Source organism: Aedes albopictus, chromosome 2, assembly GCF_035046485.1.
Source record: "Aedes albopictus strain Foshan chromosome 2, AalbF5, whole genome shotgun sequence".
Classification (NCBI taxonomy): Eukaryota; Metazoa; Arthropoda; class Insecta; order Diptera; family Culicidae; genus Aedes; species Aedes albopictus.
This window is the reverse complement of record NC_085137.1, coordinates 254,627,248-254,652,326: the sequence shown is the minus strand read 5'-3', so window position 1 is coordinate 254,652,326 and position 25,079 is coordinate 254,627,248. Positions and strand designations below refer to the sequence as shown.

General features: G+C 40.5%; 2 protein-coding genes across 4 annotated transcripts in view; both read left to right on the top strand.

The window, feature by feature from the left end:
• The window catches only part of LOC115255758 (zinc finger protein 287-like), a 27,864-nt gene extending 2,949 nt beyond the window's left edge, over window positions 1-24,915 (top strand). For both annotated transcript variants that reach the window (XM_062851546.1, XM_062851547.1), the window contains exon 5: window positions 24,380-24,915. The gene's annotated coding sequence lies outside the window, so the exon portion shown is untranslated. The remainder of the gene's footprint in view (window positions 1-24,379) is intronic.
• Window positions 24,507-25,079, top strand: part of LOC109428225 (choline/ethanolamine kinase) — a 62,974-nt gene continuing 62,401 nt past the window's right edge. Inside the window, exon 1 of one of the 2 annotated variants that reach the window (XM_062851549.1) lies at window positions 24,507-25,079. In XM_062851549.1, coding sequence (XP_062707533.1) covers window positions 25,059-25,079 — 21 coding nt within the window. In that variant the 5' untranslated portion in view covers window positions 24,507-25,058. The other variant, XM_029858513.2, reaches the window with a different exon arrangement.

The following is a 25,079-nucleotide window of genomic DNA, read 5'->3' as shown; positions in this document are numbered from 1 at the left end:
TCAGCACTGTGGTTACTTGGGGTATCTACTGCATCAACCTAATATTTTGATATTTTCAACATTTTCATATGTCTTTCCTTCAGGATTCCGAAACTTTTCGTAATGAATCTCTCCAAAGATTCTGCGAATTTTTTTTTAAGTAATTATTAAAAAAAAACAATTAATCCACCTAGCGGTGATGGCGCCTTTCTCGTGCCTTCGAAAACCCATTTCAACAAAAGTCAAATGACATGTTCATGAATATCGCACTTTTATACGTTTAACAGATATCCATTTCATGGCACCAGAAATCATATCGTTTTTCTGGTTCTTGATATTTGAGGCTTAAACTCTTGAAAAACGTCGCAATTTTGAATGTTGAGCCGCCATTTTGGATTTAAGTCCGGCATCATGAAAATTCTGGTCGCCATTTTTGGACTCCAGACTTCTTCCTCATACCAAATATACCCATATTGAATGGTTTTAGAGCCCAACACTCAATTAAACAGTCGCAATCATGAATTTTGAGAAGCCATCTTGAATATTCTGGTCGTTATTTTTGAACTCCGGTTGCCCATACCAAATATATCCATATTGAATAGTTTTAGAGCCGCCATCTTGAATATGGAGCCGTCATCTTGGATTTTAGATCGCCATCTTGTATATTCTGGTCGCACATTTTAGGAGTCCAGACATCTTCCCCATACCAAATATACCCATACTGCGTGCTTCTAGACTCTAAAAAAAACCATTGAATAGCCGCCATCTTGAATCTGGAGTCGTCATCTTGGGTTTAAGACTGCCATCTTGGATATTGTGGTCGCCATGTTTGGACTCCGGGCATCTTACCCATACCATATATATTTATATTGCATGGTTTTAGAGCCTAAAACATCATTAAGTAGTCATCAACTTGAATTTAGAGTCATCATTTTGGATTTTTGAACGCCATCTTGGATACTTTGGTCACCATTTTTGGAGTCCAGACTTTTTCCCTTGCTTCTTCCCCATTTTTGGACTTCCTCATACCAAATATACCCATATCGCATGGTTTTAGAGCCTAAAACTCTATTAAACAGCCGCCATCTTGAATTTGGAGCCGCCATTTTGAATATTCGTCTGCCATCTTGTATTTTGGGCCGACACCGTGGAATTTCAGGTCTCCAGTATTGATTTTTGCGCAAAACTCGTCAAAGTAAACAAAAATCGCGCAGTTCGATGTGTCGCATGATGAGGCACGGAGACAAATTTCGTTCGTTTGAAACAAAAATATTCATGTTTATTCGGTAAACTGATAAAATATTTAAAACTAAAATATTAATTTTTAAAACAAACTCAATTACATATTGATTTCTACAATACCCATTGAAGAGCCCCCCCCGTTCCGCCGTCGAGAACATATACAAAACTCTCAAGTTCCAGCTGCATCACCAAACAAGATTTCCTCTTGCAAAAAAGGCAAATTTCACCAAAAGTCTCCACGAAATCCCATTGATTTCGGGAGCGTATGTTATCTACATGATGTTGGCATTGAAAGTGCCACGCGGGAAGTGGGTTTTCCTAGAGAAGGAAATGACTTTGTAAATTTAATTGGAAAACAAATATTTCCGAAGGGCTGACCTGTCACAAAAAAAAAACAAAAATGTTTACATTTGTTTCTAACATAACCAGCCAGAAGATACATGTTTGTTTCAAAAATGAATTGAATTTGCTTCAAATGTGACGTTCGATTTGCTCCAAACTGTTTTATTTTTGTTGCCAGAACAAATTGACAATTTATTTGAGTTTACCTGAAATATTTTTGATTTTACCATGCTTTTTTCTGCGTGTGTCTTTCAAGAAAAATCAGAATATGGCGATTCTCTGCCTCTGGCTTCTGATATTAGCGCGACAGTCACTAATCATAACAGCATCACCAGATTTAAAAGTATATAATTCCATTATATGGGGTGTGACAGCAAGAACACTCATTTCACTGAGCCACTCTTGCCGTTCGTCACAAATACAGTCGGAACCCGCTCGTTGAGCCACAACCTCCACCCAACCAACGAATTCGATTCGCTAGTTGGGTGAAGTGACAGCAGCACAAGGGGCGTGCGCATTGTTTTTGTTAAATCATGTTTAGGTTGGAAGCAAAAAGTAAAATTTTTCAATTTGTTTTACATTTAGAGTAAAACTGATACGTTTTGCAAGATACATATATGGCCAATGCGAGAAATAATTATTTTCCCCCGGTTTTAGTCGGTGAAGTGAAAATATAGATGTTTATGAAACCACCCGGACCAAAATGCAACCACAAAACGCTTTCACTGATCGACAAAATAAAGATTGCCGATGTTTTGCATTTGTTTCGAAGTAATTGTACATATTGTTTTTTTTTTTAATAAATATGAAATAGAAATTCTTCTCGATTATCAGTAAAGTTTTACGAAACCAAAAACTCATTAGCTCGCCCCTCGGAAATACAGATTGGTTGTCATTTTCAGTTTGACATTGAATTATGACATCCAGGTACTTTTTAGTTGGCTGACCGCTCAACTAACGGAGCCCCAACTAAAAAGCCACCCAACTATTAAGCCCCCAACCAGCGAGTCATGACTGTATATTCAAAAACATCTGTCACTTCGCGAAATCCACGTGCTTTTGTTTATGGCGGGAACACTTTTTCTTTTGTTTTGCCTTGCGACTGTCATGCGGCGGTATGCCTTGCGAGCGTACGACCGCCGCAGAACTCTAATAAAAAATAAGCGCGACAATAGGCCAAAAATTGAGATTTTTTTATTGATGTTATTCCTTTACATGTTAAATATTAAAAGCACCACCGGGCAATCTGTACATTATAACTTTCTTCACAAGTGTCGGATCACTTTGCGGTCTTCGGCAAAGTTTTTCGGCATATCCTCTAGGCTACCCGAATAAAAAATACAGTAGAAAAACCGAACGTTATATCACAGACAAACAGACGTATTACTTGGAACAAAATGCGATAAATATCATCGTCACGCAAACGTAATCGCCCAATGCTATTTATGCTGTGGTACGCAAACCCACTGAGTAGATGGCGGTAGTGAGCAAACGTCAAACAGGAGCAAAAGCGATGCGAGTGCCATGAGCGAGCGATTTGCGAACTACGGAAAATTTGAATAATCCGTTAAAAAGGGAAACGATGGGAAGTGAATAGAGTGAGACGTCTGTTTGTCTGTGGTTATATTGTAACAGTACTATTTAGAGCCATATTTTTACAATAGACACCACTGTAAAAATAAAAATACAAAAACAATAAGATGTAATGTTGGATACTATACCGTGAATTGTAAATAAGATTTTTACAATATATTATACAGGTCGTTAAGTATCGTAACAATATAAAAAAATATTTTTCTCCATATATATTTTTTTGCAAAACCATACATTTTATTGTTAATGAATTGTTCAAAATACTGATACGTGGGTTTAAATATACCGTACATTGTATGGTACATGAATGGTTTCAAACAATAAAATGTATCGTAAATAAATTGTTTTTAATTGTAATTTCACTACTGGTTATACATTTAATCAAATGGTTTTGGAATGGTTCTCTTTTGTTATGTTGAATTGTTTTACATTACATGAACCATATATTGTTATATTATCTTGCAATTTTCCTCCTGTTAATGGCATCTTAGGCTTATTAGATTTATTAGAATGCGCTTTGGGAATTCCCAGAGCGTTTTGGATAACCCTTCATATATAGGATCGCCCACGTCTAAGTAGTCTCTGATTGCATTAACAGTTGAAGCTTAGGCTCCCATTCCCCACCAGCCAGATAACCGGGTTTCGCAAACTAAGCATTATTTGTGGCAACACTTTGAGCGGCATGATGGAACTATGCCGAGCGCGCTAAGTGTTATTAGACCACTAATGTAGTTGCATGAAGTGGGTGACGAGGTACATAAGTATCATTACAGCGTGCTTAACCGTTATTGCAATATTGAGGCACCAGTTTGACTAAAGTTTGAAATACATAACAACTCATGAGATAACTGTCAAGTTCGATTCAAATATAAGTTAGGTTAAAAAGCGAACCCGCAGATGAACCTATATTAAAAGTCATTTCAGTGTTCAGTCCAGTCCATATGTTAAAGATGGCTCTACGTCAAAGATAAAGTTTGTCAACCGCATTTGATTCGATTGTGGTCGAAGGCAAGTTCACATGAGAGAAGAGGAGAAAACTCCCCTAAATGCAAATACAGAAAGAATAGTGTTGAAGTGTTGAACTCATCTACTGATTTACGGTAATCTGACCTGCATCTTTCCGGGTTGGCCTACATTGCATTAGTATTTCTCTCATCGCACCCTACACACCTAGCCCGCCCTCGAGCCCGCCATTTCTCTTGGACCCCTGCTTGGACCTGCAGTTCTTAGGACATCTGGTTTACCACTGATTTAAACATGTTATTGGCATTAACCCTTTGGAGCCGGAGGGGTCATATATGACCCCGGCGATGAAACCGAGCATAACAAACGTGTTCGACACCAGCGAGGTTGCGTCAACAGCGGCGAAAAAAATCGATTCCAAAAGGTTAAATTGATGTTTCAACTTATTCACTTTTTTTTTCTTTCCTTTCCTTTGCATCAAAAAAGTCACAAACATCAACAAAACAAAGCACGGAAAAAATCTTAAACTGAATAAATCTGGTGTTCGATTTGAATAGGTCGAATCTGCATAGGAATCACAGCAAACATACGATCTATTCAAATCGAACACCAGAAATAATTAAAAATTCACGGAAAAATAATGTTTCGGAAAAGTGAATGGTTCAAACGTAAGAAAAACAGTATAATATATTGTTACATAAAAATCCAATGTAAATGTATAGTATAGCGAACCATTTCATTACAATACACTTTATTGTAGCTGGTACACTGTATGGTGCAGGAATGGTTTTCACCATACACCCTATGGTTAGTTTTTATCCGGGTACACTTCAACGTCATTAGTTAGATCATTTTAGACGAAAAACTTCAATTTATGAGAAAAATGAAAATAAACATGTTCTCCCATACTGAATTCCATACAAATGCGGAATACGAGGACACAACCAATCGTTTCCGAATTTTGCACAGTTGTTTTGGACGCCAAAAGGAATCGAAAAAGCTTTGTTCCAAAAAATCGACTTTGTTGACCCAGTCTAGTGTGTATGTATGTGCGCAAAAAAAGTTCACTCACTTTTAAGGCACTTCCCATTGGTCGATTTTTCGGGTTACAGCTCGAATCGAACCGGAATTTTACCGCATTGTTTGCTATTGGAAATGGTCCGAATCGGTCAAGGCGTTCCGGAGTGATCCGGACCAGCACCGGTATAACTGGCCGTATACAACACTGAACCAAGCCCACGCAGAAAAAAGCATGGTAAAATCAAAAATATTTCAGGTAAACTCAAATAAATTGTCAATTTGTTCTGGCAACAAAAATAAAACAGTTTGGAGCAAATCGAACGTCACATTTGAAGCAAATTCAATTCATTTTTGAAACAAACATGTATCTTCTGGCTGGTTATGTTAGAAACAAATGTAAACATTTTTGTTTTTTTTTGTGACAGGTCAGCCCTTCGGAAATATTTGTTTTCCAATTAAATTTACAAAGTCATTTCCTTCTCTAGGAAAACCCACTTCCCGCGTGGCACTTTCAATGCCAACATCATGTAGATAACATACGCTCCCGAAATCAATGGGATTTCGTGGAAACTTTTGGTGAAATTTGCCTTTTTTGCAAGAGGAAATCTTGTTTGGTGATGCAGCTGGAACTTGAGAGTTTTGTATATGTTCTCGACGGCGGAACGGGGGGGCTCTTCAATGGGTATTGTAGAAATCAATATGTAATTGAGTTTGTTTTAAAAATTAATATTTTAGTTTTAAATATTATATCAGTTTACCGAATAAACATGAATATTTTTGTTTCAAACGAACGAAATTTGTCTCCGTGAATAATAAGTTACCAGGCGAATAACTTTTTTCACAAGCGTCGGATCACTTTGCGGTCTTCGGCAAAGTTTTTTGGTATATCCTAGGCTATACTTTAACGTTAGTTTCATGGAATTAGAAAAAAGAATTCAACTTATGAGTAAAATGCAAAAAAGTACGTTTTCTCATACTAACTTCCATACAAATTTTAATCGCAATGCGGAATACGGGGACGCAACCAATTGCTCCCAAATTTTGCACAGTTGTTTTGGACGCCAATATATATTAAAAAAAGCTTTGTTCCGGGTTGATACGATCAAATTTAAAGTTTCTCAATACAACGTTGACCCACTCTAATACATACACACATACAGACATCATCGTCGAACTGAGTTGATTGCTATATGTGACTTGACCCTCCGAACCTTTTATCGAAAATTCGTTTTTTGTGTGAACATATAGCCTTTCAGTACACTTCGGTGTACGAGAAAGATAAAAACGATTCCTGAAGGAGTATGCTAAGATTTTGTTTCTTTTTTGGTTTAAGCCTGCAACACATAGCGTCCATTCCGTCGAGGTTTGCGTTTTTTTTTTAAGTTTTACCATGGAAAATCTGTTGAACTACTGTCACGAACACGCAAACATATTGCACAATGAAGGGCACTTTAAGATCATCAAAAATTCCTAAAAAATCTTTGAAAATTGTGAAAAATGTTGGGAAGGACACTCTTCTAATCATTTCCACTTCCTACCTGCGCGTTCATGTCGCCGACAACGATTTTCACGTCACGCGGCGAGCAACCATCGTATTTTTTTCTCTAACTGCGCGTAGAACGCTTCTTTCTCGTCATCAGGTCTGCCTTCATGTGGGCAATGCACGTTGATGATGCAGTATTTGGAGAAACGGCCCTTAACTCTCAACATGCACATCCTTGCGTTGATCGGCTGCCACCCGATAACACGTTGTCGCATCTCGCCCAACACTATAAATCCTGTTTCCAGTTCATTGGTGGTGCCACAGCTTTGGTAGAAGGTTGTCGGCTCGATGCCCGCTTTTCCACACTTTCTGTCCAGTCCAACAAAGTTCCTGCAACGCCACGACACGATGTCGAAGTTACGGGGATGCAGATCATCGTAGATTATCCTGTCATATCCTGCGAAACCAATTGACTTGCAATTCCATGTTCCAAGTTTCCAATCGTAGTCCTTATTTCGTCGCGTGGGTCTTTGCCGATTGATAGAGTCGTATTTTCTCCTATGTTATTCGCAATGGGGATTTTTACGGGTGGCTTATTGGGCCTACGCAAGCAATCCTGTCTCGCCGGAGGACCTTCGTGTCAATTCTGTTTAACGTCCCAAACAACACGGGGACGACCATGGTGATGGGGCTACACTATCGGATCCAGCTGGACGTGATGCAGCATTTCTTACTCAGCCGCTGGATGCCAGAACAGACGCTGTTGGTAAACAGACGCTAGGGACGTACCTCCTCAAACTAGCTGAAGTTAGATGGACAACAGTTCCTAGGCTGCACTACCAGCTAAGCTCACGACTCTTAGATGGCTCTCTCCTTATCGACTCACCGTTTTGCAGCCCCCTGGTGAACGTTGTCTGGAATCAGTAGATTTCGACATTTATATTTTGTTTTTTTTTTTTTTTTTCTGTAGGGAATCCACTGTAGGCAAAAGATCCATTATTAGCATCAAACTTGGCAACAAAACCCCAGTTCGCCCGAAATCCTTACGCAGTTGTGCACACCGTTCATGCTTGCTTTGATCAGTCTGAACAGCTTCCCAGGAAAGCCGTTTTCGACGTACGCTTATCTAGAAGTCGATGAAAAAGGTGGTGCATTGGGACTTGGTATCCGGTGCATTTCTGGAGGATTTGCCGTTCGGTGAAGATCTGCTCCATCTGCTACCAGCCGTCGATGAAATCGATTTGATAACTTCCTACGAACCTATTTATTTTAGGTGATAGACAACAGAAGATGATCTGGAATAGCATTTTGTAGGCGACATTCAAAATGGTGCTCGCTCGAAAGTTCTCACACATGAATTTGTAGCAGATGGGACAGATTATCCCTTCCTTCCACTCCTACGGTAGCTGTTAGGTTTCTCAGATCAAGATAATCTGCCAGTGCAGACAAATGGCCGGGCCCATCCTGATTAGCTGCAATACTATGATTACCAGCTGCCTTATTGTTATTGAGCTGTTGATTAATATCCCTTACTTCACTCAATGAGGGGTTCTGATGGTTTTCATCATAAATAAAGACAATTACACCGTCTTCGACCTTTCGGCCACTACAGGCTGAACATTACAACATTAAACAACGGACAACACATATAACACCCAGTGGCCCAGTGGAGAATTTTCCGTTTGACGAAAAGTTTTCCCCGACTGGAGTGGGAATCGAACCCACACTCCGAGGCTTACGAGACACCTAAACGACTGACGCCGCTAACCGCTCGGCCACGAAGCCCACAATCCGTTGTACTGACGTAGTAATTTCTTCCGCTGTCTTGACTCTCAGTACCTGCGTTCTCTGCACCATTCAGGTGTTCGTCGAAATGCTGCTTCCATCTTTCGATCACATTTCGTTGATCCGTAAAGAGGCCCTTGAATTTATCCCTGCATATTTCGGCACGTAGCCGTTGTGGGATGCGTTGAGCTTCTGGTAGAACTTCCTTTACATTGTTGGTAACGGAGAGTTTTGGGCGTATACTATAGTGGATGTACATATTGTGCTGTTATCTATATCCAATATTCATGCTCTGCTCATGATCCTACAAGAGTCTGTAAAAACTGCTTTCAAGTTTAACTTATCTTTTTGAAACAATTTTTTTGTACACTTAAAAAACATTTTGAAATTTGACGACGTCTAAGGTCCTAGTTAGCCCACCCAAGTAACCATAACGCTGTATATCGTTTTCAGTCCTGGGCACCCACGGTGGTGCAGAAGGCCGAATTGAAAGATTTCCGACCAGGTCAAATTTCTGTCGACTTGTTTGAGGCTCCGCCGCCATGAGCCTCTGGGTATGTCTCTTCTGCGATGTCCTGCTGGGTTCCAGTCTAACGCTTGCTTGCAGATTTCGCTTCCGCCCCTGCGTAGAGAGTGACCGACCCACCTCCACTTTCGCTCCCGAATTTTTGTCGCTATCGGCTTTTGGTGACATCTACGATAGAGCTACACGTTGGAGATCCAATTGTGAGGCCACCATGCACGAATTATATACCGCAGGCATTTATTGATGAAGACCTGCAGCCGTTGCGTGTTCTGCGCTAATGAATACCAGGTTTCACTGGCGTGTAGCAGCACAGATTTCACGTTCGAGTTAAAAATTCGGATTTTGGTGCGTCGACTGATCTGGTTGTTTTTCCATATATTTCTTAAACTCGCAAAAACAGCCCTGGCCTTCTTGATCCGTGTACCTATGTAATAGAGTTAATGTACTGTGCTTCAATGAGGCCGCTGATTTTCTCAGGGAGACTCTTCTGCCTGAGGGCTTCCCACATGTTTCCGTGATTGGGACGGTCGAAAGATTTTTCGAAATCAACGAACACCAGGTAGAGAGACACCACTCTTAGAATTCATTGATTTTCTCCAGAATAATACGGAGCGTGACAATATAGTCAACACAGGCCCGTCCAGCACGGAATCCTCCTTGCTGCCGTCGAAGAGTTACGCCAATTTGCTCCTGTATCCGGTTTAGGATCACTTTGCTGAGGACTTTGAGAACGATACACAGTAACATGATGCCCCGCCAATTATCGCATACAGTCAGGTCACCCTTTTTGGGTACCTTTACTAAGACGCCTTGCATCCAGCCGACCGGAAATGTCACAGTTTCCCAAATGTTGCAGAATTCAGTAGTTGTGCGGATACTACGGGGTCAGCTTTGAGCATCTCAGCTGATATGCGATCGACCTCTGGGGCTCTGTTCGATTTCATGCTACGGATGGCTGTTTCTATCTCCTGCACTGATGGAGCTTCGGTGTTGACACGGGTAATGCGTCGAACCCTTGGCGGATCATGCTGAAGTGTTGATGGCGTGATCGACACTTGAAAAAAGTTTCCAAAGTGCTCGAACCAGCGTTTCAACTGGTCAGCCGTGTCGGTCAGTAACTGTCCAGACGTGTCTCTCACGGGCATCGTAGCATTGATCTGGTTCCCACTAAGGCAACGTGAGACATCGTAGAGGGGACGGATGTCGCCGGTGTTTGCGGCTTTCTCGCCTTCGTCGGCTAGGGAGTTCGCCCACGCTCTTTTGTCCCGTCTACATGAGCGTTTCACTTCCTTCCCGAAAGCCGAATAGCGCTGACGGGCTACGGCTTTGGCTCTTCGTGTTTTCGCTCCCTCTATCGCGGCTTTGGCGTTCCTTCGTTCCTCTATGTTCCTCCAGGTATCATCTGTGATCCACTGCTTTCTTCGGATGAGTAGCTCACCCAAATTATTCTCGCCGGTGGCGATGAAGGCGTTCTTCATGGCGCTCCATTGATCTTCTACGCTTCCACTTGCTGTAATATCCGCAGCACGGTTCTCTAGCTCCTCGACGAAGGATCTTTTCACCGCAGCGTCTTCCTGTCGCCGTGTGTTGAACCGACGCCCTCCTCCTGTCGATGGTTTCTAGCAATGCGCAGTCGGATCTCGCCGATTAGGAGGGACGCAATGTCGGCGCCACGTTTGATCCGCACATCAAGAAGACTCCGTCTCCATTTTCGACCGATGCAGATGTGGTCGATTTGATTTTCTGTGACGTCATCACGGGAAACCTACGTCATTTTGTGCACTGGTTGATGAGGAAAGAGCAATCCCCCAATCACCATGTCATTGTTGCCACAAAACTCTGCAAACATCTCTCCGTTTTCGCTCATTTCTCCGAGACCATGGCGTCCCATGACGTGATCATAGTCCGAGTCATCGGAACCAACCTTCGTTCGCGTTGAAGTCGCCCATGAGGATCTTGATATCACCTTTCGGAATCTTGTCTACGACAGCATTCAGTTGACTGTAAAAGTTCTTTTTGTCTTGCAATTCGGCAGCATCGGTTTGCGCGTAACATTGGATCATGATGAGATTTCGAACCCGTGTTCTGAATCTGGCTACATTTCTCACGCTTAGTATCATACGGGCGTATCTACAATGATCGATTTCTCTTCATCGATTTTCTCTTTAGTAAATAACTTGGCCGGCAAATGATTTTCGATTATTTTTATTGTTTCAGATGCGAATCCTAGTTGTCCTTCACCGAAACCCACCGAGACATCATCCGAATAATGGTCGTATTTCCCGGAATAATCCGAAGAGAAAATCGATGAAGAGAAATCGATCATTGTAGATACGCCCGTATGATACTAAACGCGAGATTTATCCTCTCATTAGTGGAATGTCGGAAACTGTACCGCGAAATATAAACGCAACCGTCTTCGTCGTAGGTTCGTACAAAAGTGAGTACAAGCTTTATTTCTCTGCTTCATGAACGTAACATACATATGCATTGGTGTTACCTGTCTCTTGCGCTGTCGCTTACACTGCTGATCAAATATATTGATACTCTGATCCTACAATTAGTAGGTTCCTACTTCATGAGCGCAGCGTGGGCTGAATGCTGAGCAACAAACCAACTCCACGGTGGCGAGGAGCGCGTTCACCTCGTAGGCCAGAGTATAGCAAAATTTGACCCGACGTCAGTCTGTGTTCTCCAAAGTTCGGCCAACGGACTTTGCTCAGTCCTAGGATCTCAAGCTTCATACGGCATGCATCATTGGCTAGTTGTGCCAGTTTACCCTGCTGGGTTAGGGGTAATACATTCCATGTTCTAATACTTGTTTGTTGTTTTGCGCTAAAAGTCGTTGCCGTTGAATCAGTTCGTAATCTTTCATTTTTGGTTTCAGTAACGGTTGTTTGGGTTTCGGAAACAGTAGGTTGTTGGCCTAAGGTCCCCTATCCACCGTGGTGGGGCTGCCACCTTAGGTATAGCTTCCGGTGGAGGAGCATTTCATACTCAGCCGCTGGATGCCAGAACAGACGCTGTTTGAGCCGCACCTCCTTCAAACGCTCGAGACGTACCTACCTCCTCAATCTAGCTGAAGTCAGAAGGACAACAGTGTCCAGGCTGCACTACCAGCTAAGAACACAATTCTTAGCTGGCGGTCTTTGACCCGTCGCTTGACCCGTGGAAGCATGAGGTAGGAACTTGTGAGGACCAGAGCTATGTTGGACGCTCTTCTTTTCGACTCACCATTTCGCAGCCCATTCGTAGTGAAAGCATGACATAAAACAAAAACAAAAATCTATTTTTAGACCCTTTTCTTTACCGCTGATGCTGGTACGCATCAATATTAACTTCTTTTCTCGATCAGCCTAGATAGCTGTGTAGTGTCGGTAGCGATTGTCTCAATTGGCTAAGAATAACACTACGGACCGCCTGTTCCGGTGGTAAGAATCCACCAACAGGTGACCCCTAATTCATGGTGTGATGCGGCTTTATGCTTACCGTGCCTAGGAATGAATGGCTACGGGGGTCTAATAAAAACCTAACCGCAAACGGAGCCTGTGGAGTACCAGGGCGCCCTCCACAGTATGTAGCCCTTACTGCGCTAACCGGAGCAATGGAGCAGCGGACCTTGTGTTTCTCCGAGACAATCAGCTGCCCTTCTTTAGTCTCACTTGAGGCTAAATAAGGGCGGGATTATGAAGATGTTGTTAATTAGTTTAAATTTTCACCTATATGGTTTCGCATTATGCGATTTACACAGTGTATTCTGTGTATCCTCGCCTTTGGAGTTTTCCAATCGATATCGATTTGGTTTTATTGTTGCTGTTCTTTGTTGTGCTGTTGTTGCGAAGAGTTTAATCTTACCTAGTTTGGGTAGTGGCTACGGTTAAGATAGCTCAGATCAATCTTCAGCATAAAAGAACAGCAACGATCAATCTTTGTAGACTTATGCAAAATGGTACAGCCCAAGTGGCCTTGGTACAAGAACCTTACTTTCGTGAGGGAAATTTCTATCTAGGAAACCTTGTGAACCCGGTGTTTGCCACTTTCAGTAAACATGAAATGGCAAACTCGCGTGTCATGCCTCGAGCCTGTGTGCTTGTCAACAACGCAATAGTTGCTTCACTCATCTCTGAACCAACCACCAGAAATGTATGTGCTATCACAATTGATGTATCTGTTGGAAACCTCAACAGGAAATACGTCTATTGTTCTGTGTATTTACCGCATGATGAACCATCCCCTACGGATGCTTTCAAACAAGTCATCGCATACTGCACTTCAAAAGGCCTTCCGCTAATTGTTGGCAGTGATGCTAATGCTCACCATATCATCTGGGGCAGCTCAGACATTATCTTGAGAGGCTCCAGTTTGATGGAGTACTTAAGTAGCACAGATCTTGCATTACTTAACATAGGCAACCGCCCAACCTTCATGGTATCTGCTAGAGAGGAAGTGTTAGATATAACGCTTTGCTCTAGCAGAATTAGTCACGAGCTGACCAATTGGCATGTGTCAGATGAAGAATCTTTATCTGACCATCGCTACATCTTTTTTGAACATTTAAATGTTACTTCGCAAACATTGCGTTTCAGGAATCCTCGGTCAACAAACTGGGATCTTTATACTGATTTGGTTGCAGCCAAATTTCATGGATATTCACCATCCATTGACACTCCAAGTGATTTAGATGAAGCCGTTGATACTACAACGACCTTCATCATGGAAGCTTTTGAAGAAGCATGCCCTCTACGGTCTGTGAAGATCACAAGAGGAACCCCTTGGTGGAACTCTGATCTGGCGAAACTCAGGAAACAATGTAGAAAGAGTTGGAACAGACGACGTTCGGCTGGTTCGGAGGCTTTCGGGTCGGCTCGCATGGCCTACAGGAAAGCTCTCCGGTCTGCTGAACGATCCGGCTGGAAAAACCTTTGTACAAATGTTTCCAGCTTGAGTGAAGTCAGTCGGTTAACCCTCTAATACCCAAATTTTTGATTTTGATCTAAATATCATTTTTCGTCATCTAAAATCGATTTAAACATGTTTTGGAAGATGATTCTTCTTAATTCTCGATTTCGTGAATTTCAGTTTTCGATTTTTCTAATTTTTATTTTTGAACATCCCCACAGTTTTATATTTTTCCTGGAAGCCTATTTGGGGTACGGATTTTTTGAGATGAAAACATTTTGAGATTTTATGATTATTGTTAAAATATTTTTATTTTAAATTTTTTTCATAGAAAATTTTATTTTCCGTGTAATTTTAAGGAAAATAATTTTAGAGTGTATTCGATTCCCTTAGAGTATAAAACTAAGATAAAATGATTTGGGAAAAATTAAAAATATGTTATTTGTAGCGATTTAATACAAAATAAACAATGACTTCTAGAAGGTGACTAAAACATCAATTTTTCAATGATTTTTAAAAAATGTAAATACGCTTTAAAATACACCAAAAACTTTTTTGAGATATACAAAACAGTCCTAAATATCAGCCAAAAATATAAAAATTTTGGTTTTCCACGAAACAAAAATTACAAAAATGCTCAAACTATACCCCGTCTAAAGGCGGGGTTGGGTATTAGAGGGTTAAACAAAATCCTTGCGAAATCTAAGGATTTCCGGGTGAACGAACTTCGTTTGCCAAATGGCGATCTGACTTCCTCTGATGAGGAAGTTCTGGAATGCTTATTCAGCACACACTTCCCTGGATGTGTAGATATTACATCTTCGGATGATCCTGATGTCTTTTCTTGTAGTTATTTATTTATTTATTTATTTATTTTAAGATACTTGTAGCGTAAGAGTTCACTCTTATAAAAATACTACAATCGGTATATTATTGCTGTTCTAATTTACCACTTCTGTATGCGAAAATTCAATGACTACAACAACAAGTTATGATTCTTTAGCTTCGGCTCGGAGTATTGTAACTATAAAATCGATTGAGTGGGCTCTTAATAGCTTTGCTCCTTTCAAATCTCCTGGGGCAGATGGGATTTATCCTATTTTGCTTCAGACGGGATTTGATTATTTCAAACATGTTTTGAAAAAAACTACTTGTTTGCAGCTTTGCTACAGGGTATATTCCCAAATCCTGGAGGGATATTACTGTAAAGTTTATTCCGAAAGTGGGTCGTGCGTCGTATGAAGAAGCAAAGAGTTTCAGACCTATCAGTTTGACCTCTTTTCTTCTGAAATGCTTAGAACGCATTGTGGATCATCACATCCCTGATGTTCATCTGGCCAACGTGCCTCTTCATGTGAACCAACATGCCTACCAATCTGGTAAGTCCACTGTGACTCTTTTACACAAGGTTGTTTACGATATCGAGAAAGCATTCGCTCAAAAGCAATCTTGTTTGGGTGTTTTCTTAGATATCGAGGGTGCCTTTGACAACCTGCCTTTCGATGCCATATTGGAAGCCGCACGGAGTCATGGTATATCTTCAATGATTTCCAATTGGATTCACCAAATGCTCAAAAACCGATATCTCTTCTCGACATTGCGTCTAGCAGGGATTAGGAAATTGAGTGTTTGTGGATGCCCCCAAGGGGGAGTCTTATCACCGCTTTTGTGGAATCTCGTAGCAGATACGCTATTGAGGCAACTCATTAATAGCGGTTTTCCTACTTATGGTTTTGCCGACGACTACCTAACATTGTTAGTTGGTATGTGCATCAGCACCCTTTTCGACCTGATGCAAAACGCCCTTCAGGTAGTTGAGGGTTGGTGTCGCCAATATGGCCTTTCGGTTAATCCGAGTAAAACATCTATTGTTCTTTTCACGGAAAGGCGAAACCGCAATGGCGTTCGACCTTTGCGTCTCTTTAATTCTGAAATCGATGTGACTGAACAGGTAAAGTACGTTGGAGTCATTCTTGATTCCAAGCTTTCCTGGACACCTCACATTGAGTTCAGAATCAAGAAAGCTTGTATGGCCTTCGGGCAATGCCGGTGTACTTTTGGCACAACTTGGGGTCTAAAACCCAAGTATATCAAATGGATCTTCACAACTGTGGTTCGGCCAATATTGGCTTATGGATGTCTTGTGTGATGGCAAAAGGGTGAAGTGAGAACGGTCCAATCAAAATTAGGCCATCTCCCAACCATCTCCAAAGGATGTGCTTAATGACGATGTCTGGAGCGTTCTCTATAACTCCTACGGCAGCGCTCGAAGTTCTCTTTGACGTTGCCCCACTACACATTCATCTCAAACAAGAAGCCCTTTCTTGCACTTACCGGTTACGGGTACTCGGTCTACTAGAGGAAACTCCTGTAAACCGCACATCAACACACACCTCGTTGTTTCCACTTTTAGTGAATTGGGACAAAATTGTCCTTGCTCCAAGTGATCTTACAATTGCTTGTAATTTTCCATATAGGACATTTTCCACGAAATTCCCTTCCCGGGAAGAGTGGACATCTGGTTATCTGGAAAGAAGTATTTCAGACGGCATCGTATGTTACACTGATGGCTCCCTTCTCGAAGGTCGAGCAGGTGCTGGTGTTTATTCTCGTGAGCTAAGGCTGTATCAGTCTTATTCACTTGGTAGACACTGCACCGTTTTTCAGGCCGAAATCTTTGCTCTTATGTGTGGAGTGCAATCAGCACTTCAGCAGCACGTAATGGGCAAAGTAATATACTTCTGTTCAGATAGCCAGGCTGCTATTAAAGCACTTGCTTCGGCCAACTCCAGGTCGAAGATAGTTATCGCTTGTCGAACTCAAATCGAGGAGCTGAATTCAGCAAACGCTGTTCACCTTGTATGGGTACCTGGCCATTCTTCCATCGCTGGAAATGAATTGGCTGATGAGTTAGCTCGCACTCGAGCATCACATGACTTCATTGGCCCTGAGCCAGCTATTCCGGTATCCAAGTGTTGGGTGAAGCTTCAGATTGACACCTGGGCTGCCACTCAGCACAAACAATACTGGAATAGTTTGGAGTCATGTCGTCAAACCAAATTGTATAGTGCTGAGCCATCTCTACGGGTGGCGAAGTATCTAACTAGTCTAAGCAGAATTGCAGCATGCTGGTCAAAGCATTGACTGGTCACTGCCGACTCAGCTATCACATGGCGAATATTCAGCAAGCTGATTCATTTGCCTGTGATAGCTGTGAATCCGATTATGGAACTTCGTATCATTTGATATGTAACTGTCCAGTTTTCGCGCAACTGCGTTTCCGAGTATTCGGTAAACACTTATTAAGTGAAGCTGACTTCAGAAACCTGAATCTTCAGGATATTCTGTTGTTCTTAACCCGCTGTGGTAAAGAGCTATAGGCTCTCTTTCGCTTTATGCGTTATTAGTACCCTCTTCCAGGGTATTTTTCCTATTTCCCTATCCCCATCCAAATCCTTTTTCCTTCCTTTTCCCTCAGGTAGATGATGAAATAGGCTGTTATTTTGGCGATGGCACAAATGTCCCAAATGGAGGATAACGTGCCTCTGGAGCCGGCCTTCTGATACACATGTGATGGGTGTCTTTCCAGTTTATTTTTTTTATTGTTGCCTGCAAGTTAGTTTGCTTCAGGAATTGAACCAATGACTGTTGACAATCACTCCATGGAGCTCAGGCGCGCCAGCGCCCTCGCCTGTTTCTACTACGACAAAAGTTATCGATATTTTACTAACATAAAGCAGATTATACTCATGCCTTCATCACAGACAAACAGACGTATCACTTGGAACAAAATGCGGTTAAAATCATCGTCACAAAACATAATCGCCCAATGCTAATTATGCTGTGCTTCGCAAACTCATTGAGTAGATGGCGGTAGTGAGCAAACGTCAAAGGGACGAAACGATGCGAGCGCCGTGGGCGACCGATTTGCGAACTAAAGAATATTTGAATTATCCGTTAAAAAGGGAAACAATGAGAAGTGAGTAGAGTGAGACGTCTGTTTGTCTGTGCCTTCATACACTCTGTCCAACTTCTATAAGACCACCCCCAAATTGTTTCAAGCCATCTATAATAATAACAATTTCGGGGCGATGTGCGTATAATTGTATAATGCATTACAAGTTATATTTTGTCTTAAATTTATTTTGATTAAAAGTTCCTTCTTTTACTTTTGTAATAAGACTTTATATTTTCGAGGTGTCTAGTTTTTATAAGACCATCTTAAATATTACACATTTTCATTAAGTAAAACTTATAAAAATCAACATATTGTAAGTTCAATAATCCGTAGCTTTGCCATTTCGATAAATGACTTGGAAAATTTGATTTGGCATACTGTTTACTAAATTTAGTAGAACAGATTTCATAATTTTGTCCCATTCTGTTGTTATAACGGATTTCAGCTAATCAACGGTGACATACTGCTTTCCTTCAGTATAAATCCTACGAACCAAAATCCCCCAACGGTTTTCGACTGGATTTAAGTCAGATGAACACGCCGGCCAGTCGAGTAAATCGATTTTTTGGTCCCTGATCCATTGCTTCATCGCGTTGCTGGTATGGATAGCGGATAATGCCTGTTGGAATGTAGACTACTTCCGATGATATTTTTTTTTTTTTTTTTTTTTTATAGAGTGACCAGGTGGAGCTGCAGGACAGCTGAAAGCAAAGCCTGGACCCTTTCCCTACTTTCCCCCTACTATGACCAATACTCACGATGGACTAGACGATGTCGTCAACTTGAGCAAAGTGTGCAGTATTTAGTATTGGGTCGTAGTAGTTATCAAAAATACAGTGTCGCTTACTGTTCCCATCACACCCGTATTTTGTGGAAGCTCTAGAAATGAAATGTTTTGATACTTTTGAAGACTACTCAGTGACAATTATCAGAACTAGCGTTTGTAGCCGGTATGGGCAACTAGTTTTTCTGACATCATCTCCAAACAATAATCAAAAAATATCCCAAGTTACATTGTGCATTCTGAAAGTTATTTCAAGTTAGATACCAATATTGTTATGATGAACCGATGTTGGTCATCTACAGCACTGGAATTATCTTCAAATAACTCTCTTTTTGAGCTTCCATTTGATGTTGCGGACTTATCAGTCGAACGCCTTATGTTAATGTACAGTTAATGTATCCTATGTCGTCGCTAGTCGTCTTTTGCTTTTCTGTGTTCATCTCTTGTATCCCTATGAAGTCTGAATTATCCTTATGTCCACCGTATCATAGCATAGTTTATACTACATTCAAATTACTACAGTTTTCCATGTTTCTGGATCCTGACAAAAAATAAGATTGAGTTTTGATTTTGATCACATCATAACTCCTGCTCTTTTACTTTTATTGTCATAATATCGATTAAGTCAGGTCGTAAGGTAAGGTCGGTTAGTTGGTTATTGTATTAGCAATTGAAACTAATAAAGATCATCCATCAACTATGGTGTACTCATCCCTAACAGAATCTATAAAAATAAACAAACCTAATTTTAAAATAATAATTTCCTTCATAATCTTCTAATAGCAGTCAATTTGAATGTTAACATAAAAGCTTCAACTGTAAGCAAACTTGTCTCAGCGTCACAGTGCTTGGAGTAAACTTATGATAAATACACCTAAGGGAGCCCCTAGGATTCTCAGCATCGGTCATGTCTATATAAACATTTCCTACTCTCACGTTATTCTTATAATGCCAACTACATTGAAAACGTCAACGTATAGAACCTGTCACGATGTCCACCTGGTCAAGTAGTGAACCATTTCTGTCGAGTTTAGTCAAGTCACGACGTTCTGGCGTCAAAAATACGTCTTACACGTGACCAGTGGATCTATTTGATGGTTAATCACACGTTGGAAACAGAATTGTTATGTTCTTACCTTAGGTGTTTTTTTATGATTTTTACTCACGATTCCTCTTCATTTGGGTTGCAAAACGGTGAGTCGATAAAGAGAGCGTCCAACATAGCTCTGGTCCTCACAAGTTCCTACCTCATGCTTCCACGGGTCAAGCGATGACAAAGACCGTCAGCTAAGAGTTGTGTGCTCAGCTGGTAGTGCAGCCTGGGCACTGTTGTCCTTCTGACTTCAGCTAGATTGAGGAGGTACGATTCGAGCGTTTGTTCACCAAGGAGGTGCGGCTCAAACAGCGTCTGTTCTGGCATCCAGCGGCTGAGTAAGAAACGCTGCCCCACGCCCAGCTAGATCCAAGGTGGTAGCCCCATCAGTGTGGTCGTTCCAGTGTTGGTTGAGACGTTAATTAGATGTGGCCGTGGTGATAGAAATACTCGGAGTTGTTATTTTGCTCATGTAAAAGGAAGGGAAAAGAAAAGAAGGGAAGGAAAGGATATGATTAGTAGTTGTTATTCGGTACAGTAGAGAGGTTGTGGTGATACACTGGGTTCAGTTTTTATATTGCTGGTCGATTCGCAAGATGAAAATATGTAACAATCCAATGTATTCACTCAATGGCTGTTCAGAATGGTTCCACGGACATGGATAGCAAATCATTAATTTTTCAACATATCGGATGTGTTTTAAAAATCGTTCATTTATGTAATGTACTTTTTCCCTGAAGTACGAAAACGCGCGATCGCGAGTTAATGATTTACATACCATCTTCAAGGGATCCCTACAAGCTCAATGCATCATTCTAGCACTTTAGAATATCAGCGTTGATGAAGCTGTTCAAATATTACGTAACATGTTTGGGAAAAAATAGATTTTATTTACTCAAAATAAATTACATTACATAATCTTTCAACAACCCTTTACTTGTTCTCCCAAGAACCCTGCCTCGACCAAGTTGGCAGGACGCTGCCCAAACCCTCTCTGAACTAAAGGGCAGGGTACTTCCGATGATATTTGCACAAAAAAGGGAGAAGATGTCCTTCAAGAATACTGATGTAATCCTTACTATTACTTTCGAAAGACGTGAACGCTATCTTCAGCTTTCCGATTATACAAAAGCCTGTCCACACCATGCATGAGCCACCCCAGAAGTTCCGAGTTGGAAAAAAAGTTCTTCCTTCCTTATATCAGCCAGTATCCATTAAAGCCGCCCGGACCATCCAGGTTGAACTTCTTTTCAGCGCTGAAGATTGTCTAAAATGTTTAAAACAATCTAGAACATTTTACAAGTTGCAGGGTTATATTGGAATATTGAAGGTTTCGAAAAGTAACATTTAACCCTCGAGCGATCGCACTGTTGCATTTTGTACAACACGTTGAAAAAATCTCGCTTTTTGTACTCAGCATTAGTGTGGTACTTACGCAGGTAGTCAACCGCGCGAGTTACGGAAGGTTAACAAAAGCTTACAAAATTCCACTGCCGATTCATGTGAGTTTTTGCAAAACTCAGCTGTTTATCAACATAAGAAGCTGTAAGGTTATGGGCTTTAACCTTTTTTGCCCTTTTAATATGCGGGCTTTTTATCAAAACTTGTCAAACTGTCTCCAGGCAAACCCTTAAATTCAAAGTTTGCTTGATTTGTATCAAGAATTTAGTCGAGTTCTAAGCAATCCTATCTATCGCCCGTTTCTCGCGGTCAGATAGCTTTGTTTTCGGAGTTTTTTTTTTTCGTATCCTTCAGGATCAGCGAGATAACTGCTTGATGGGACTGGACTGTTTGTTATTATGACAAATATTTGCCATTGAAGCCCGACATTCATTGCTACCGTAACGGTTCATGCTGTGTTGGTCTTTTGTTGGGCTTGTTTGACCAAATATGAGTCATGTCTAAAGGGATATTAATTCCAACTTTTTCTTGGGGAAATGCCTCGATTCTTCCCTTCTCATTCTCAGTGAGCACTTTACACTTGGGCATTTTGATGCAGCACAATGAAAACACGCGAATCTGAGAGTGGTCTTATACAAAATGGACACTGTAAATCACAAAAACAGCAGTTACTTCATGGTGCATTCGCACACACACGATTATTCCTATGCATGGCACAGGTTTAACTCACACAAACATATCGTGGTATAAATTGAAGTGATGTGTTTTCTTCTTGAGAAATGGCAATCAAAAATCATTTGGTCTTATAGAAAATGGACAGAGTGTAGTAGTTTAGAAGAAAGAAATAAAATTTACTTTTTTTAAAATGGAATTCTGTTTTTTTTCTGGGAATCATTATTGTCTGATGCTATATAATAATGAACGGAATATGTGATGTTGTTAAAGATGATCCTAATGTTTCTAATACATGTGTAGTTGAAATCAACAAGTAGAAGCACTTTCCGTAAAAAAATCGTATATTGGCTTTGCTTGTATTATATGCAACAATCGGGAGATGGAGGCTTCTAACAAGTTGCGCTACAGGTTTTAAAATTCTGGTTTGGAATACAAACACTGAATTGAAACGGAAGATTAACAGAAGTGTAAAGTTGTTCTCTTTACAAGAGCATAGTTTGATTTATTTACCATCTGAGGATCTACTTCAAGGTTTTATCATGTATTGTTAGTATAACGTTGGTCAGCCTTTAATTTTGCTACAATGCTTTTATTCTGATAATGCGATTCAATTACCGTATATCATCCCTTAATCTTAATGTATAATTGTGTATTAAAATAATGTAATGCATTATTACATTAATGATGCCAAGCCAAGCTAATGTACTATTGCTTGACAGGTGTGGAAATATTGAATTATGCTTTTGAAAAGTTGATATTCGGTGTAAATTAGTGCAGTGTTGTAATGCTTGTGGTTACTTGGGTAGTAAAAGAGGTTTTGGATGGGACAGTTTTTGCGTCAGATTAAAGGAAAGGCGTGTTATTGTGTGTGGGTTTTATTAGGTAGTAAAATGTTAGCGAGTTATTGTAAAATTTTCAGAGCAATGCTTCTTCTTCTTTTTGGCGTAACACCCCAACTGGGGCGAAGCCTGCATTTCAGCTTCTATGAGCACTTCAAAGCTATTAACTGAGAGCTTCCTCTTCCGATGACCTTTTTGCATGTGGCAGGTATCTTCATTCAATATGATCAAGTAAGTCGAAACAAATTCTAACTAGTGTAATTAAAAATTGCCCTTATAATAAAATCTCAAGTATCTAAATGTTGCCAACACTGTACAGCTATAGTAATCTCAGATTAATACTCTCTGGAGGTCTGCGCTCGACCATCGATCCGATCGGACATAACACCAATACAACAACGGTGCCCTCACAGCGGAAAATCTGCGTTTTCTCCGTGATTCATCTCTATCGCCTCGCATGGATTACATCTGGGGCAGTGGTTGACAACTTTTTTCCCAGATTGTATCCCTACTTGTCGAACTTTAAATATTTAAACTTAAGCAAAAATATCATGAATATAAAGAAAATTCAATACAAATAGATATTACTTTTCAATAAGTGTGAAAAGTTGAATACAATATAAAAATACGGATTTTTAATTAAGCAGAATGCCACATATTGGTAGAGCATTCAAGCTTTCCTTAGGAATCTTCAACAATGTCTATTTTTTTGTTTTGTAGATTATTTTTTTCTTTTTTGAATAAAATCACGTAACACATTGGAGTTTTGGAGTTATGAAGAACAAAAGTTAAATTCTTTGATTTTTACTCAAAATTCATCAAGAGATTCAGCTATAAATTATATGATCTTTCTTTGATGAAGTTCTAGTCCTGTACTAGTAATGTTATAATTTTAGCAGAATTGTTTTTTTTTAATTCTAGCACACGCCAAAACAATAGTGATGAAAATTCAAGAAATTTTCTATAATAACAAGAGGGACTACTATTGGAGTCTTTCAGAATCAATATATAGGGTGAATAGGGTAGAAGCTTTGGCCAGTCTGGTGTTTTGGCCACAGTGCGTTATTCAGCCTCCAAATCGAAATAAATTTATTTGAGTAGATTCTAATATAATACGATGATTACAGCTTTGAAACCATATAGGGTAATTGGCCAATTGTTGAACATGTTGCCGGGAGTGTTCCAAAGGGCTTAAGGGAGATTCAAGGGCGTTCCAGAGAGATTCAGAGTGTTAATGTATTCCCAGGAGTATTTAAGGGCGTTCCAGAAAGGATCCAGGAGTGACCACGGGTTTTCAAGGGATAGCAGAGGGTTGAGTGGGTCCCATGGGTTTCCAAAAGTGTTTCAGGGGCTTTCAAAGGCGTTCTTTTCTTTTATCGTGTTCTCTTCTAGCCAAATCTCTTCAGTCATGTTTGCATCTAGTCATGTTTTAAACGACTTCAGTTCAGGAATTTAAGGGAATACAAATTCAATGGGAAGTATAAGGAATGAGTAGATCTAGACGTTCACTGGATATTCTTCAACTTAAGTGGAATTATGCACGGAAAAACAAACGAAAATAAAAATGGCAGTACTAACCGTTCAACAATTGGGGAATTACCTTATTTTGATTGAAAAATGGTAGAAAATATTTTTTAATAAACATATATGAAAGAAAAATCCCTGGCTAATTCACCCCACAGAACACATACATTGTTCTCTGGTGATAAACGTGTCCCAGTTTATTATCAGTTGAAAACCACTGATCCAGGGGTTCATATGACGATTATGACTGTTTTTCTGTTTTTCTGCTTTTAGGTTCATCCAACCGCAGGTGCGGAATCGTACGACGCAGCTGGCTAAGTCGGTAGTGGTGTGACGTCGTGGTGAACGGTATCACCATCAGGCGAGAAGAGCTCGTTCGAGACTCAGTCCGTCCGAGACAGCCGTCATTAGCACTTCGCCATACTTGTGGGTCAACATTGTGTACATCCTATGCCAGTGGATCGTGTGCTTGAGCGCGCAGACTTTTCGCACATTTTTTGCACGTTTTGCAAACATTATCGCGCAGGAAGGAAGCAAATAGATCTCGCATGGTCATATCCTATCAAGGCTGACCGCTTTGTGGTTGGATCCCATACATAAATCGATTACATATGTGCAATAGTCTAAAACGTATTAGAAGCCTGTGATTTTGCGCAAATATTGTTTTTTTTTCTAAATATATCCATCTAGCCATACATCGTAGAAAAAGTGGAGAAAAGTGTGATTTGTAAAAATAACCATATCAGAGGAAAAATTGGTCAGTGAAAAGTGCAACGAATCAAGAAGAAAGACAAGTGACAAAACATCGTCCGTTAGAAAAAGTTAATTATTCAAGCCGATTTGTTAATTTCGAAGAGCTGATAATCGGTGCTACTAGACTGATAGCACGTACTCACCATCACCTAAAGTAGACCTTTGACGACAAAAGGGGTGACGTCGAGGGAAATCAACCATGCATTCGATGATGATAAAG